General features: G+C 38.3%; 1 protein-coding gene across 4 annotated transcripts in view; it reads right to left on the bottom strand.

Annotated features, from left to right (window-relative positions):
* WASHC4 (WASH complex subunit 4) overlaps positions 1-16,158 on the bottom strand; it is a 57,162-nt gene that overhangs the window by 15,693 nt on the left and 25,311 nt on the right. For all 4 annotated transcript variants that reach the window (XM_042468064.1, XM_042468066.1, XM_042468065.1 and 1 more), the window contains 10 exons: positions 15,405-15,551; positions 14,559-14,638; positions 13,218-13,323; positions 11,790-11,906; positions 10,021-10,189; positions 9,585-9,739; positions 7,276-7,350; positions 7,078-7,182; positions 3,803-3,937; positions 1,556-1,664 (listed from right to left, as the gene is read on the bottom strand). In XM_042468064.1, the coding sequence (XP_042323998.1) occupies positions 1,556-1,664; positions 3,803-3,937; positions 7,078-7,182; positions 7,276-7,350; positions 9,585-9,739; positions 10,021-10,189; positions 11,790-11,906; positions 13,218-13,323; positions 14,559-14,638; positions 15,405-15,551 (1,198 nt within the window). The remainder of the gene's footprint in view (positions 1-1,555; positions 1,665-3,802; positions 3,938-7,077; positions 7,183-7,275; positions 7,351-9,584; positions 9,740-10,020; positions 10,190-11,789; positions 11,907-13,217; positions 13,324-14,558; positions 14,639-15,404; positions 15,552-16,158) is intronic.

The following is a 16,158-nucleotide window of genomic DNA, read 5'->3' as shown; positions in this document are numbered from 1 at the left end:
TCTTATAGGAAACAGTAGCAAACCTTCTCTGAACAAAACCTACCCCCCTCCAAACAAATAAGCACCAGGACAGGGTTTCCATAACTCAAAGTCAGCTTTAAGATACAGAACAACAAGGAATGCATTTTATAAACATGATGTAACATAAGATGTATTCAGCTTTACACTTGACACTGAAGTAAAATATTATGAAATAAAATCAGTGCTGATGAAAATAATGGGAAGATACAGCTGAAACTGAGACGTTTTGAATCCCAATGCTCTTAATTTTATTGTGAAAATCTATGTCAGGGTGGGCAGCTGTGTGAAGACTGGGAGCCAATTTCTTCTGCACAAACCCTTGCAGGCTCCACCCCATACTACATACCCAAATACTTCTGTTATCATCTAACTTTCTCTAAATGGCTACTGGAAGTGATCCAACATTACTTCCAATCCCCATTTTGGGAAGGATACAAATAAAAATGGAAGTACTATATATACTTGACTATAAATTGACCTCATGTATAAGTTGAGGGCAAGTTTTGGGGCCGAAATTAGGGATTTTGATATACCCATGGATAAATTGAGGGTAAAATTTAGGGGCATGTAACAAAGAATCTATGAAGCAAAGGAAAACAATGCCAAGGTACTTACAAAATTTCAGCAGGAATACTGTTTGTGCCCACACTAATTGCTGGATGGATGGGAGGGTAGGGAAGAGTATAAAGCTTCCAGGACAGATTGCTTCCAGGACAGATTATACTCTTCCCTTTCACCAGGGGATGGTTTCTATGAGTTAAAATACAGTACTTACATTGACCCATGAATAAGTCGACTCAGATTTCTTGGTTCAATTTTTTTACTAAAATTTCTAGACTTATATATAAGTATATATAGTATTTGGAAGTGATTGAGGCTTCTGAGGGTTAGTGGATGCTGTCAAGCATTGTGGGGGATTTGTGTGTATTTTGGGGTGAAAACAGCCTGAAAACTATGTCCTTTTTAAAGGGGGGAGGGGCTTTTGGGAGACGGCAAAAATAAGGTTCTGAGGGCCACATGAGGCCCCTGGGCCACCCTTTCCCCATGCCTAATCTATGGGATTTAGGAGACTGATTTTGAATGGACCACATCCTTACTCAAAAATAATAGACTATTTTTAAGTTCTGTAATGTTCTGATATGGCATAATACAGTCAATGTCAGACCCTATTTCGTAATGATAACATTCATGTACTTGAAGGCATGATAAAATTAAAAGCAAATAAAAAATGTCTGGGATACAAACAAGTGAACAACTGCTTCCTTGTACCAAAGGTGACTAGTGTTCCTTCATCACCTAACCCATCATGACAAATCACTTTAAAGTTAAGGTGATTTCCTAAAGCAGTCTCAATTATGACATAAGGTTTACAGTTTGAAAAGAAAAAGTAAAAAACAACAACAGTAATAACAAAACACTATACATTACCCAATCCACTACTGGTCAAAACATCTAAATATAGCCTTGCATATAAAATAAAATAATACTTATCAAGCAACATAATAATATCATAGTACAGTATAGACTTTCATACCTATTTGGCTTATTAGTTGCCTGAACTGGTCAAGGTAACTTTGTCCATCAGGTGTAATTCCAAGTTTTCTGATCCCTCGGTTGAATTTCTCTGCTCTTTCAAAGGGGTACTAGAAAAATTATTTTTACATGCATTGAGAATAAGCACTGGTGATAAAGTATCAATTATCAGTCACATTTCCCCCAAACTCAAAGCACTTTTCATCTTTTAAATTAGTAATGTTCGCTTGCTATACAAATTGACAGACATACAACAACCATAATTATGTTCTGTGATGACAACACAGATATTCCGCAGTTAAGTTAAGTAGATGTGTTTTTAAGCATTACATTTCTAATAAAGGTACTATTTAAACAGGCGCTATGACGCGCCTCCGTCATGTGCGAGGGGCGGCGCTTTCAAATGCCCCTTGCACATGACGGGGGCGTAAAAATGGTGGTGCCCCATACACATGGGTGCCACCATTTTGACGTGATGGACGCCTAGCGTCTGCATGTCTCGGCGCCTTGATGATGCCGCAAGTGCGCATTGGCGCCTTGCAGCATCATAATGGTGCTGCAGAAAGAAGCCACTTTTTTCAGCTTCTTTTTGTTGCGCGAGGGAGCCACGTGATTTGTCCACTGCGGCTCCCTCGTGCAGCAAACGAAGGCAGCGGCAGACCACCCTTTTGGGCAGTCTGTATCCCGCCAAAAAACTGGTACCAGAGGCTGAAATAACAATAGGGGTAGAATCCTGCACTACAAAAAAAGGGCAGTTCAATATGTTTCAGGAAACTTTTTATCCTATACTAAAAATATGTATGTGTGAAATGGAGCAACTGGGTCAGGTCTGATAAGCTTTGCATGAGTACTCCAAAACATTTTGAATCTACTAGAGACTCCTTGAAAATTTCTTTAAAAATGCATCCAAAGATAGTTTTCCTCTTTTCTTATGATTTCCATTTTGAAGGCCAAACTTATAGATCTCTGCTTTTTTAACATGCTGGGGGAGCTGATGAGGTGAGGTTATTTAATTTCCTCTTTTCCCTCCATTTTGTAGTTCATGCATGTTCAATAAGGGATTCTGGAGGCAGTGGCTGTTCCTCAACACCAGAGTCTATATACATCCAGTACTATGTGTGCAGGCTTTCATCTCAACTGTGTGAAAGGCTACATGAGCAGACTTTTGTTTTTAACAGCTGCATAAAAAATGTGAATGTTGGAAGAAAACAGAGTACACAGCACTGGCCGCAGGACCGGCAGTCACTTCCACATGCTTAGGAGACGATTGTTTGGAGGTGATAATTTCACGAAGAGTGTTTGAAAAGCCAAGTGAAGTACGGGCTGAATATGAAAAATACAAACTAGAAGCAATTTTTATAATCTGTAAGCAAAGGTTTGAAACTCTGTGTATATCTAAACTTTGTCTATTAAATTTGTTTGCTCCTGTGGAGCATTAGAATATGAAACAACATTTTTACCCAAACTCTGGGCAGCTGGGAACTCCAGATATCCACATGGAGAAAGAAGGCTAAGATTTCTGAAGAATCCCTCCTTCCAGTGATCCTGTTCAAAACCTTTGGGCTGAGGATGCCCATGCTAGTTATTCTAACCACAATCTGCTGCTTCCCTGCTGCTTTGGGGCTACTGAGGAATGTAAAATCTCCCCCACTGCCAGCAACAATTGCTAAACCTACACTGCTGACAACAGGGTAAGCAGGAAGAAATCCCAACCTCAACATCTGATCTTGGGAAACCACATGAAGGTTGTGCATCCTTCTATTAGATATACATTCATACAGGCATATCATAATAAAACTATTTCCAGGTTGTAAATGCTACAAGATTCAATCTGTCCTCAAACCAGGTAAACCTTTCTCAATCCCTATTCAGTGATCTCTCTTCTTCTTCTTCTTCTTCTTCTTCTTCTTCTAGTTTCCTTTCATTGTCCATCAGGACATTCCTTTTATAGGGAAATACAGTAGCTGTACCATTCCCCTACCAACATCTATAAAGTCATTCAAAGTCACCACATTTAAGAAAGAACTTGACCAAAGCCCCATCTACTCTAAGATTATTCACACTAGTAGTAAATCAGATATCTGTGTGTGGTCACATGCAAAGCAAGAAGGAACACCCATCCCCTGTTCCTATTAATTTGTAAGTTCTTAAGTTCTATTTTCGGGGGAAAGGTAGGGTATAAAAAAGTTAACAGCAACATTTTATGCAAAGAAATGACTAACCCACAAAGATTTCACATGCAGCATACCTTGTGGTCATTTTGATCCTTAACTTCCCTAAAGAATCTGATATCTTTGATCAGCCTGGATTTGATGTGTTCATCATACATGAACTGACTAAAGATATAAAATTTCTTTCTCAGAAACTGGTATGTGAAATTTACCTGAAACATTAAAGAACACAGTAAGAAAACAGTTATCAAGATTGTAAAATCCATTGGAGTAGCACTCTCTCTATCTCCCTATTTAATCAGGAACTCATATCTGCTATAACATATTTTTAGTCTGTTCAACAATATCAACACATTTCCACAACATATTGTTAAGAACAAATTACTGCCTTGTCATTCTGCTATAGTCACTGCTTACATATGAAGGTGAGTAATGTCTGCCTTCAAGAACAACATGACATGGCTGGATGACATGGTGACTTTATACACCCTTCTCAATGTACTGTGGGCAGCCATATGAAAGCAATGATCACTCTGAAATTATATTTATTCATTAACTTAAAAATGTCTATCCCATTTTACATATCAGGCTGAGATAGAAGTAATATAAATATTAACAGGTTAAAACAATTTAAAACAATAAAAATAATTAAAATAGACTGAAAATATATTAAACACAATAATAAGTTAAAACAGGTTAAAATGTTAAAACAGTTTATGACCATGTGCACACGCATTTTGAAATAAATCAATTATGCCCAAAGGCTTTAGTAAACAGCCATGGTTTACTTGGGATCTAAATAAACAGCAGTGACTCCAATCCGGGTTCAAAGAAGGCATTCCACAATTGGGATGCCACAGCTGAGAATTGGCCTCCTTCTGCACCAAATTCTTTTATATCATAGTTTTATGGAAGTCAATGTGTACTGATACTATTGAGTTCTCTATCTTCAAAGCTGTTGGTATGAATAAGGGAATAGCAGAGGGTGCATTCTGTTGGCTTAGGAGCTCAGAGTGAAAGACATTGGGGAGGCCATGATGCTCACACACTAAAACCATCACCTTAAAATCATATACTGGGATATAGCAAAGGGATTTTAGCCCCACTGGAATCTATTCTTTATGATCCAGTTGGTTCAACAGGTAAAGCTTCCAAGCCAGTAGTATGTATAAAACTTATTCACAAAGCTATTACAGTTTTGAGATATGAAATTGAAAATAAGCAGCTCTTACACTATTCATCTGTGTAGCCTTTCCCAGGTCTGCTACTTATTTTTCACTATAGAGGCCATGGACTAAGCCTGGGATGCTCTCCATGAAAAGCCACAAGGTGAGAGTTGCATGGAACAAATAACTCCATCCTCCTTCAAAGGAGAATGGAAGGGGAATACTGCTACTGCCCCCCCTCCACATCACACAGCACCGGCCAGCTCATGTGACTGCCTCACTCTGCCTTAATGCACAGCCACTCTTGGTGTTAAAGAACATGCTTATTTGGGTTGACAACTTTGAGGCCTGGAAATATACATATAAAGTACAGAATATGGCCTATAGAGTATAAGAAACAATGCAAAAAACTGTTTGTATTAGAATGTTATGTGTGTGTTACTGGAACAAAGAGACAGGCTGATGCTGGACAGAAAACATATTTAAATGTAAAGAGATGAAAATGCCTGCATTTCTACTAACATTGAAATATGAGCAATTTGACCACTAGTATAATCTCCTAGCAGGTGCACTGTCTGATATAATCAGGATGGCAGGCAGTCCAAGAATCCAAGAGGATGTAGAGTGACATCATATTTAAGATCTCTGTTTTGATTAAATTACATAAACAAGGCACCATCAGCTTTTTTGTTTTAACAGGACAGCTGATAGCTGGTCAGAGGAATACAACATAGCCTCTAAGACATGCTGTTCCTGATAACTGAAAGTGTAGCATATTATTTGCCATAACCTATTATGCAATGAATGTATGATGCCTTAAATACAATGTGATGTAATGTAATGTGATTGCAGCAAAGCATCCAGGTATTGTTTGTCTGTTTCTCCTTAAGGGAAATGCATATGTTTGTATATCTATGAATGCATACAATAAATAATAAAAAAGATTACCAAAGGACCTGATCATTTCCCCATATAAATACCCTGAAATTTCAAGACTTACGAGTACCTAAGTGGAATGTCAATGTTAACTCTGCCTGTCTGGATTTCACCATCTCATAAATTGGACACCTAGGTGGCCAGAAAGTGAAACTGGGACTCCAGATAGAATCTAGGTTAGCTGACAAATGGCAAAGAACCCTCAATCCCTGTCTAAAAAGAGAAGGGTGGGGAACCACACCTGTTTCACTGAATGTCACAGACAATCTCTTCTCAGAATTACTCATTGTGTTGCAAATTACTGATTGCCAATCAGAGCCAATGTTGAGATTAGCTTCTAGTACCTTTAGTGGCCAATTAGTAGACAAAACCAGAAAGTGAATCATGCAGAGTATGGTGGACAATCTTCTCTTTGAGTAAAACATTTGATTCATGTGTGTCTTTAATTAAGACACATAAACAGTTCTCTCACTACACACTAGATAAGTAATTCTCAGTATGAAAATTACTACACAAGGGAAGGATCAAAAGAAGAAAGCAAGTGATCTGGGCTGACATACTCATAGACCATGATACTCATTTTTGCTAAATATTGCTCTAGAGTATCTTTCTCATGTAATCAATGATAAGCAATCATTACTGTATTTAGTAAAGTGAAAAATAATACTTATTTCATATATCTATTCTAATATTTTCTACAGTGTACTGTACTTGCAGCTTTGAGTTTTGTGGCTTTATCTACAGTTTTGATTAATACGCTCTCTTTAGGAATCTCTAGGTCCTCCAGTGCAATTCTGCCAGAGGTTGATCACAGAGTGGTGCTGGAGAACCTAGGAGTTCCTAGAGAAAACACTCCTCTAGGCATCTGTAGGCCCTCCAGCATGATTCTATGATCAACCTCTGACAGATGTAAACCACAGAGTTGCACTGGAGGACCTGGAAATTCCTAGAGAGGTGTTCCCTTAGGTAAAAAGAATAGTGTTCCTTTATTTGCAGCTTTTCCACATTAACAGGGGTTCCTCACCTTTAACTTCAGTGAATGTGGAGGGACCACTGTATTTAAAGTTTTTCATTCAGTGTATTTAAATTTTCCTATTCCCACATATTCTTTCAGCCTGATATGGAAAAGTATGCTTAAGGCATTGTCTTCTAACTGTATTGTGAACAATACATAACAAACAATTTTCAATAAATTCATAATAAATGCCAGAACAGAGAAGTGATTCCAGGACTCATACAGAAGTACTTACTGTTGTATTCATGATTCCTGTGCCATGTGTTCGAATAGAATTAGCAATATGCCTTATATTTATGGTGTTGAGATGCTTGTTATTGCTGATTCTCTCAATGAAGATCTGCAATTAGACATATGTAATAGCTACAGCTATAGAACAGAAGTGGAAACCAGCCAACAATTAGCGCTTTTTAAATGTGTACATTCACCTCACCTGATTATTAAGATTGTAGAGGTATCGGGATACAAACACATGAATATTTCTCATAATTTCCAGAACATCAAGGCCCTGAAAAGGTAACATCAGGCAATTTAACCACCACATGCAAGAAATAATCCAATTATTCCTGACTGAAATATTTACAATCATATGAATATACTCCTATATAAAACGAGTTCTCCTTTTTGTATTATTGCATTTATATCCTGTTTTTCTTCCACAATGGAACTTATGGCAAGTGTACATAAGGTTTTGGTGGTTTTATTATTAAAAAAACTGAGCAGATCTTCAGAATTTTGGCATCATTTGCATCGTGTACAGGAGTGAGGTTCCTCTTCCCCTCCAAATGCTGAATTACAATTACCATCTTCTCTGACTATACTAGCAGAGCCTGGTTGAAAGATGGAGTCCAACATCATCTGAAGGGTCATATATTCTGCACTCCTACTTTAGATCACACTCCAAGATTATATATATATATATATATATCCCACTCTTTTCCCAGAACTAAGACCCAGAGCTGCTCAGAACATTAAAATATAGTTTAAAACATAGAAAAGTAATACATTAAAACAGAATTAAATCGTTACAATAATAAAATAGATTGCATATTAAAGGAATAAAAATACACAATGTTAGATGTTAAAAAAATAAAATTAAAACACTTAAATGATACATCACCCCGAGCCGGTACTTTAAAAACAGTCTGTTTTAAAAGCTTGCCTGCCTAAAAAAGTTTTAACTTACCAGTGGAAGGACAACAAGGAAGGGGCCATTCTGATCTCCCTAGAAAGGGAGTTCAACAATCCAGAAGCAGTCACACAAAAGGCCCTCTCTCATGTCCCCACCAACTGTGCTTGTGATGCGAGTGGGACTGAGAGAAGGGCCTCCCCTGAGGATCTCAGGGCCTGGACTGGCTCACAGAGGGAGATACAGTCTGCCAAATATCCTGGACCTGAGCCATAGAGGGCTTTATAGGTCATAACTAGCACTTTGAATTGAATTGAACTGTTAACTGGCAGCCAGTGGAGCTGTTTCAATGGGGGTGTTGTGCAGTCTCTGTAACCTTCCCCGGGTTAACCATCTAGCTGCAGCTCTTTGGACCGGTTGCAGTTTCTGAACACTTCAAAAGTAGAGCGCATTACAGTAGTCTAAATGGGATGTTACCAGGCATGTACCACCGAGGCTAGATTTGACATGTCAAGGAACAGGCACAATTGGCACACAAGTTTTAATTGTGCAGAAATACTCCTTCTCACTGTAGAGACCTAGGCCTCCAAGTTCAGAGGTGAGCTCAGGAGTACCCCCAAACTGTGAACCTGCATTTTCAGAAGGAGTGTAACCCCATCTAATGCAGGCTGGATCCCTACGCCCTGATCTGCCTTCTGACTGACCAGAACTACTCCAAGGACTACTTTTTAGGGTGTTAGAAATCAAGAACTTCAGTCAAGGAAGCCACAATCCTGAGTCTGCACAATCTGAGCACAGCTATTAATAACAGGATGTCTCGCATTCATAAGGTCAGTTAAATCAAAGCCAGTTTGACTGCAATTAACAACAACAAAACAAAGGCAGTACATGATATGATACAAAGCCCAACACTAATTGGGAGCTATCTTGAATCCCAGGCTTGGGGAAAAGGAAGAGGATAAATAAAGTAATACAACACACACCTTCTCTGCAGGAATGTTTTGCATGGTCACAGGATAATTCCTACTGTATGTACTGATCATTATACAGTTCATATAGGTGAAAAGAACAACTGACAATCTCACTGGATACCTGATCCTATGAATACCAGACTTTTTGGATTGGAGAGCAAAAACAAAAACTGATTTTTTAAAACTTTTATGCACTCTGATTTATAGTAGAAGAAGCTTGGATTGTATGAGTTGTGGGATATATTGAGACCACAAAGCAAATCACAATGCACTGAAGGTTATGACAAAAACTATGGCTCTTCTATTTCCTGATCCCACTGAAAATACCAATATTCCACAATGGAAGAAAGTTTGATGTTGCAACTTACAGCCAGTACATATCACTTTTACTTCATTGTGCTACATTTTGCAGGGGAGCAAGTGATGGGTCATTTTTGCACCAATGGGTTGCATTCACTAGGACAAAAAGATGTCCCAATGGCAAAAATCAGTAGATGTTCGGAGACTTTTTTTTGTCCTGGCTGTGTTTTATTTGTAAAACAAAATGTAAACAAGTGGTTGAAATCTGAAGGCCACCTACACTGTAGGTGTAATTCTAGCGCACAAAGATGTAACTGAAAACCCAGTATAAACATGATGCACCTGTTCTAAAGTCTGACTAGGAAGATGTGCTTCTGTCATAGTTAAACCATAGCGCTGAGTTGCCAAATTCCTCATTTCACTATAAGTGGCCCAGTCATGAAGTGCTACTGTGGTCAGATTGTAGAAAGTCTTGTCTAGGTAATGAGTCACATGAGCTGTAAAAGACACAAAAATAACTGCTTATTTTTACTATTCACAATTGGAGAGCAGTTCACACAACAAGAAAAGGAAAACCTACCAATTTCTAACATGTCATTTAGAACTGTGAAATTTAAGAAACACTCATTAAAGTATCTTCTGGAACTACTTATATCACAAAAGCTTAGGACAGATCAACCACCCACAAAAAGCAAAGCGATGATGTAAAGAATGGAGTTATAGCGTTACAAAGCATCACATAAAACAGCTTTTAAGGGAATTATTAAGTAGAGCCTACCTTTGATATCTATAAACCGATTAAAAAAGCGAATTGGGTTCAAAGAGAAGAAGTGGGCAAGGTCCTTCATGCCAACTTTGAATGGATTTCGATCATCTAGCTTTAAATGTGTATGCACGGAAAGCCGCAGGTCCTTTTCTATTTCTTTACATAATTTGTCCAGAAGGTGCTGCTCAAAAAAAAATTAAAAAATATGTGCCATTTTCATGTCAAAAGCAGGACAAAAATTCAGAGCTTGATATTAATTAATTGATGAATTTATAATGTCATCGATTCACTGTTGTTTTTTCCTAGCAAGTTCACCTAGCTTATAAAATTATAATATAATATTTGGGGGACTTTTCAGAAAGCCTTTTCAGTCTAAACAAGATTTAGGCCAAAAGGCAGGTCACCCAGTATTGGTCTGTATAAAAGGAAATCCATTCAGAAAGATGAGAGTGCATTCCCTTTAAGTAACTACTCCTGACCTCATGATTATATTCTGGGCTGAGGGCTGATTTCTGTCGTATATTGTTGTATACACAGTTGTAGGCTGTTGAGTAATTAAATTTTAAGTTTTACATTCCTTATTACTTTCCCACTTAGATTTTCTATCTCTTTTCCACCCATCTCATTTTGCTTTTCACACATCTCCTTCTTATTCATAATTTGACCTACTATACATATACATATACATATACATATATATATATATATATATATATAAAAACAAACAGTACAAGTGACATTTCTGGATTGAACGTAAAATAGAAATTCACCAAATATATATTCTGTACCCTATAATTTAGGTCTCAGACATCCAGGTTATATTAGTACTATATTTCTTCATTATGATTAAATCAAATCAGTTATATAAACACAAACCATAGTTATGGCTGTCCCTGATTTAGTCTCAGCACTATTTCTTCCAATTACAGTGGGGCCTTGTTATCCGCAGGTTTGCCATTCACAGATTTAAGCATCTGTGGATGGTAAGCCCCATTGTCCCAAATAGCAGTGTGTGCACGTGGCCGCACTAGCAGCTGCATGCATGTCACACTGCCATTAGGGACAATGGGATTTTGGTTCCAGGCTTTTTGGTATCTCTGTATGTGTCCAGAACGGATCCCCTCCAGATATGAAGGTCCGACTGTACAAACCTTTAAGAAGAAATATAATACACCTCCACTAACAAGGATTCACGTTTTTAATACAGTACACATTTTAAGTGTACTGTTTTGTAAGGTTTTAGTTACAAAATGCACATACTATTCTAAATGAGATTAGTATTTTTCTTATTTATACCAACAGCATACTGTATATACTCATGTATAAGTCTAGAAATTTTAGTCAAAAAATTGACCCCCAAAACCTAGGTCGACTCATCCATGGGTCAATGTAAATACTATACAGTACTTTAACTCTTATTAAAAACCATCCCTTGATGAAAGGCAAGAGTGCAATATGTCCTGGAAGCACTGACCTTCCTCTACTCTCTCTACCATCCAGCCTTTAGTGTGAGTTAAAACAATTATGCCTGCCATAATTTTGTCAGTTCTTTGGCATTGTTTTCTTTTGCTTCATTATTTAGGTCCTTTGTTGCATGAATCTAAGTTTTACCCTCAATTTATCCAAGGGTCATATCAAAATCCATAAATTTGCCCCCTAAAACCTGCCCTCGACTTATACATGAGGTCAATCTGCATGCCCACGAAAACCCTCAATAGCAGAAATGAACAGGTATTACTGACAGCTTTCAGATAAAATGAACACAATGTCTGCATTATCACCTTATTTAAAACATCCATGATTTCTTTGTCATAACTTTCTAGAAGAATTTCATGGGATTCTAAATGCCTTGAGTGCATCATAGCTGGAACACAATCCCGCAATGCATTAAACATGTACTGTAAAAAAAAAGTTCCAAATTAATAACTCTGAAGCACCGAGTAATAGATACTTAAAAAAAAAACATAGGCAACTCAAACTCATGATCCTGAATAATGATAGCTGTGTTCAGTTGTAAGGCTGTATCCACATGAATAACCACTGTTTATGGTTATGAGCACAAGCTCCCATGAGCTTGCACACATCCTTCTATCCCTCTCTGACACCAGTGCAGCTCTGAAGATACTGGAAAATGTGGAAGAGATTGCTCAATTGGGACTACCCAAAGTGGACAGATCCCTGTGAAATCTCATTGCAGCAAGCTTCTGAAAAAACACAATTTAAATAAAACTCAGTAGGGATTTGTGCCAACAGAATGAGGAGATATGATTGACAGTCTTCCTCATTAAAAACAATGAGGAAAGAGAATGTGCCAGCACACTATACACAGTTTAGCAAAGCCCTTAGTAAGCAAACTCATCCAAAAAGCTAGGCCAGTCAAGCTTTAAATGTATTAAGTCATGCTAGCACATATTCATGGCCTGCCCTATTAAGAACAAGGGCATAGTTATCACATACATATTATTAGTTATTGAAAAGTGATCTTTGAGCATGGTCAAACCCAGGAACAGGTATGTTTGAAGTCTGTTAAAGCCATGCATTTGTATGATTGCAAAATCTTATATAAAGGCACAGCTAGAGAGGAGAGGAACAGGTTTTTTTTGCTGGAGAATCTGTGCTTAGCCTGCTGTTCAGATCTGGTTGGTATATAAGGTTCAGTTCTTGGAACTGTAATTTTATGAGATATTTAGCTTTCTCTGTCAGAGAACTCTGGTGCCACAATAAATTACAATTCCCAGGATTGCCTAGCACTGAGCCAGGGTAGTTAAAGCAATCTCAAACTAGATTATTTCTGCAGTGTGTTTTGGACCTACAAAATACAAGTTTGGCCTACTTATATTAATTGAAACAAGCGACCTACATGAAAAAATATGGTTTGAAGTTGGTCTGTTTCAAACAATCTCTAAGTTTTCCTTTTAAACCATTCTTAAATTTTTATGCCAATCTGTTTCAAAATCATATTTTTAAAACTGTTTAAAATAAAACACAGAGCTTACAAATGAGTCTTAGGCTTTCCTGCTCTCCTTTCCTTCCCCTCTTACTCTGCAGACATTTTACCTTAGTGTTACATTGCTAAAAACTTTGGGAAGGTTAGTTTCTTCTTACCAATTTACAGACTGGGGTAATAAACCATGCTTTCATATACTGGAATTGGGTTTAGAAATAAATCTTAAAAAAAAGAAAAGAAAAGAAACTTGTCCACCACTTACATGTAATCTAGCAGCATCTACTGCATTTTCATAGACATCATCAAGATAAATTGGAAAAACAGTTCTGTGCCAATACAGGAAGCAGCAGTCACATTGTGCTTGAACTCTGAAATTTGAAGTCAGCTGAATTACTATGAAAGAAAGCAAACATTCATGATTTCTACAGAACAGATTCTGAAGGCTAATTTATTTACTTCAGAGATGGGCAGCTTCACTAGGTCTGGGGGTCAAATTTGTCAACCAAGGACTCACTGGAGTTGTCATGCTCTGATTATAGCAGCGGAAAGGAGAAATTAAAGTAATCCTATTGTTTGAATTAAATGGACTATAGTGATTTGCCCCTTAAATCTGTCAGCAAAAGCTACAAGCAATTTATAGCAAACATTTGCTTACTTTAAATGGTCTGCTCCCCATCTGCAACTAAAATGAGACAGCAAACTACTACAAGTCATGTAAAACAAGCAAAATGTTTCTTTTAAATGGTTTTTTGCCCAGGTTGTTCCAGGGGTATGATTTGCTACCCTATTTCAGAAATGTGGTTGGGGATGGGTTCTCAGAGAGCAACAAAAATGACCTTGGTATTGAACATGGCTAGTGGACCATGTATTTCCCATCCCTGATTAACTTTTTATATGAAAATATAAATAAATAATAAATAAAACTTTTATTTATATCCCACTTCTCTGTACAAGCAATCGAAGCGGTTTACATAAAATCCCAACAATACCTTAAATAAATGACCCACAGTTCCCTCTCACCCCCTTAAGATAACAATTAAACAAGTGACAATTAAAATAATCTGTTAACAGATCATAATTAAAATATCATAAAATTAAAATTAACAATAACAGTAACAACAACTTTCCAAACTGGGCGAAGGCTACATAAGCAATAAGCTCCACTGTTATGGCTGGGTTTTCCTATTCAGGAAAGGCCTACCAGAAGAGATCCGTCTTGACAACTTTTTTAAAGCTATCTAGGCTGGTAATATGACGGATCTTCTCCAGCAGGCCATTCCATAATCTGGGAGCAGCAAAAGAAAGGGCCCTCTGGGAAGTAGCAGTCAATCTGGTCTTTATAGGCTGCAGTAGATTCTTCCCAGAAAACCTGAGTGCGTAGGGCAGATTATACGGAAGAAGGCGATCCCGTAAATAGGTTGGGCCCAAGCCATGTAGGGCTTTAAAGGTCAAAACCAACACCTTGTACTGCGCCCGGAAAACGACAGTCATATACATAGCCCTTGTTATGGCATGATACAATGAGGAACACTTGAAAAAAAATCAATGAAATACTATCTCAGGCTAGACTATTTTCTCTTTATTATTGTTTGGTATTACTTACCGTTCCCTAAGTTCACTAATTAAGGCCAACTTTTTCATAACTACTTGAAGAGGAAGAAGCTCTTCATCTTTGAATGTTTTCTGAAATACAGAAAGCAAAGAGAAAATAGAAGTATCAGAAACACAGAAGTATCAGACTAATAGGTGAAACAGAACCATCTACAGTGGGCCCTCCTCATCCACAGACTTGCTATCCATGTGTTTGAGCATCTGCGAATGGCAAGCCCGTATTGTCCCCAATGGTCACATGGATGCAGCCGCACTGCCATTGGGGATAAATGTCCCCGGCCCCCTTCTCCTTCCCTCCCTCCTTGCTTCCCTCCCTCCCCCTGCCCTTCTTCCTCACCTGCTTCCTTCCTTCCTTCCTCTTCACTCTGGCTTGGCTTTGGAGCTCTATCGGCCAGAGGGAGCTAGGGCCAGAGCTTGGGCTTGGGACTCAGAGGCTCTGTCATGGGTGCGGGGTCTGGAGACAGGGGCTCCAAGACTCAAGCCGTGACCACGACTGACCAGAAGCCTGACTCCTCCTCCAAAGCCAAGCCAGAGTGAAGAAGAAGGAAGAAAGCAGGTAAGGCAGGAGGGCGGGGGGAAAGGGGAAGGAAGGAGGAGGAGGAGGAGGGAGGGAAGTGGGGGGGAGGAGGGCGCAAGGGAGTTTAGTCTCATTGTGTATAATAGTGGTGTGGCCAAAAGGCTGCACCACCATTAAAAATAATGGGACTTGTGCATTCACGGATTTTGGTATCTGCAGGGGGGTCTGGAATGGATCCCCTGCTGATACCGAGAGCCCACTGTATATAATTGCTAATAAAGCTGTTTAATATTCAGATACAGGACAAAATATTGTACTTACCATTTGTGTGCCCACACTGAGAGCAAGAGAAATAATGAGCCGCCTCTGTTTTGTGCTAGGACCAATGAAGGTATTCTCAGCTAAAACAAGTGCAGAAAGTACATCAAGGCGCTGTTCGCTGTATTTTTTGTCAGAAATTACTCTTTTCTTAAAACAGAGAAAATAAGAGTTAAGGAATAGTCAGAAACAAATAATTTGCATTCACAAAACTGCTATATTTACCTTTTATTGGTTCTAGGGGCGTAAACACATTTGAAATTAACACAGCCTTATTAGCACAGGACCGAAGCAGAGCAGTGGAAAATAGAGGATCTTGGAGATGTCTCATCCACAGGATCGCCATGAGTCGGGATCGACTCGAGGACAGTTAACAACAACAAAATTAGCTAGTGTCACACAAATCCCACTGTATCAAACCAACATCTTTTCTCTATCCCAGTTTCAGTTCCTGCAGCTGAGGTCACTTACAACCCATAATTATCAGTATTAAACTGAACTATCAGTATGTTCAGGTTCAGACATAACACTAAACTGATGATATTTGAAAATGAACAACAGAGGGAAGTGAGAGGGTATGAGCCTGACTCCCATAAAATAAACTTTACATAAAATAAGCCATATTTTATCACTATGTCTGAAGATACCCACTATATCTTGATGAGACAGCCTTCACTCTATCAACAGCAGAGCCCCTTTCTTGTTCACCTGACTAGTATTCTGTTAGAAGCAAGCATGTGTAAACAACTGCTTCCTA

The sequence above is a fragment of the Sceloporus undulatus genome, chromosome 5 (genome assembly GCF_019175285.1).
Source record: "Sceloporus undulatus isolate JIND9_A2432 ecotype Alabama chromosome 5, SceUnd_v1.1, whole genome shotgun sequence".
Lineage (NCBI taxonomy): Eukaryota > Metazoa > Chordata > Lepidosauria > Squamata > Phrynosomatidae > Sceloporus > Sceloporus undulatus.
The sequence above is the reverse complement of the archived record's forward strand: the minus strand, read 5'-3'. Positions and strand labels throughout refer to the sequence as shown.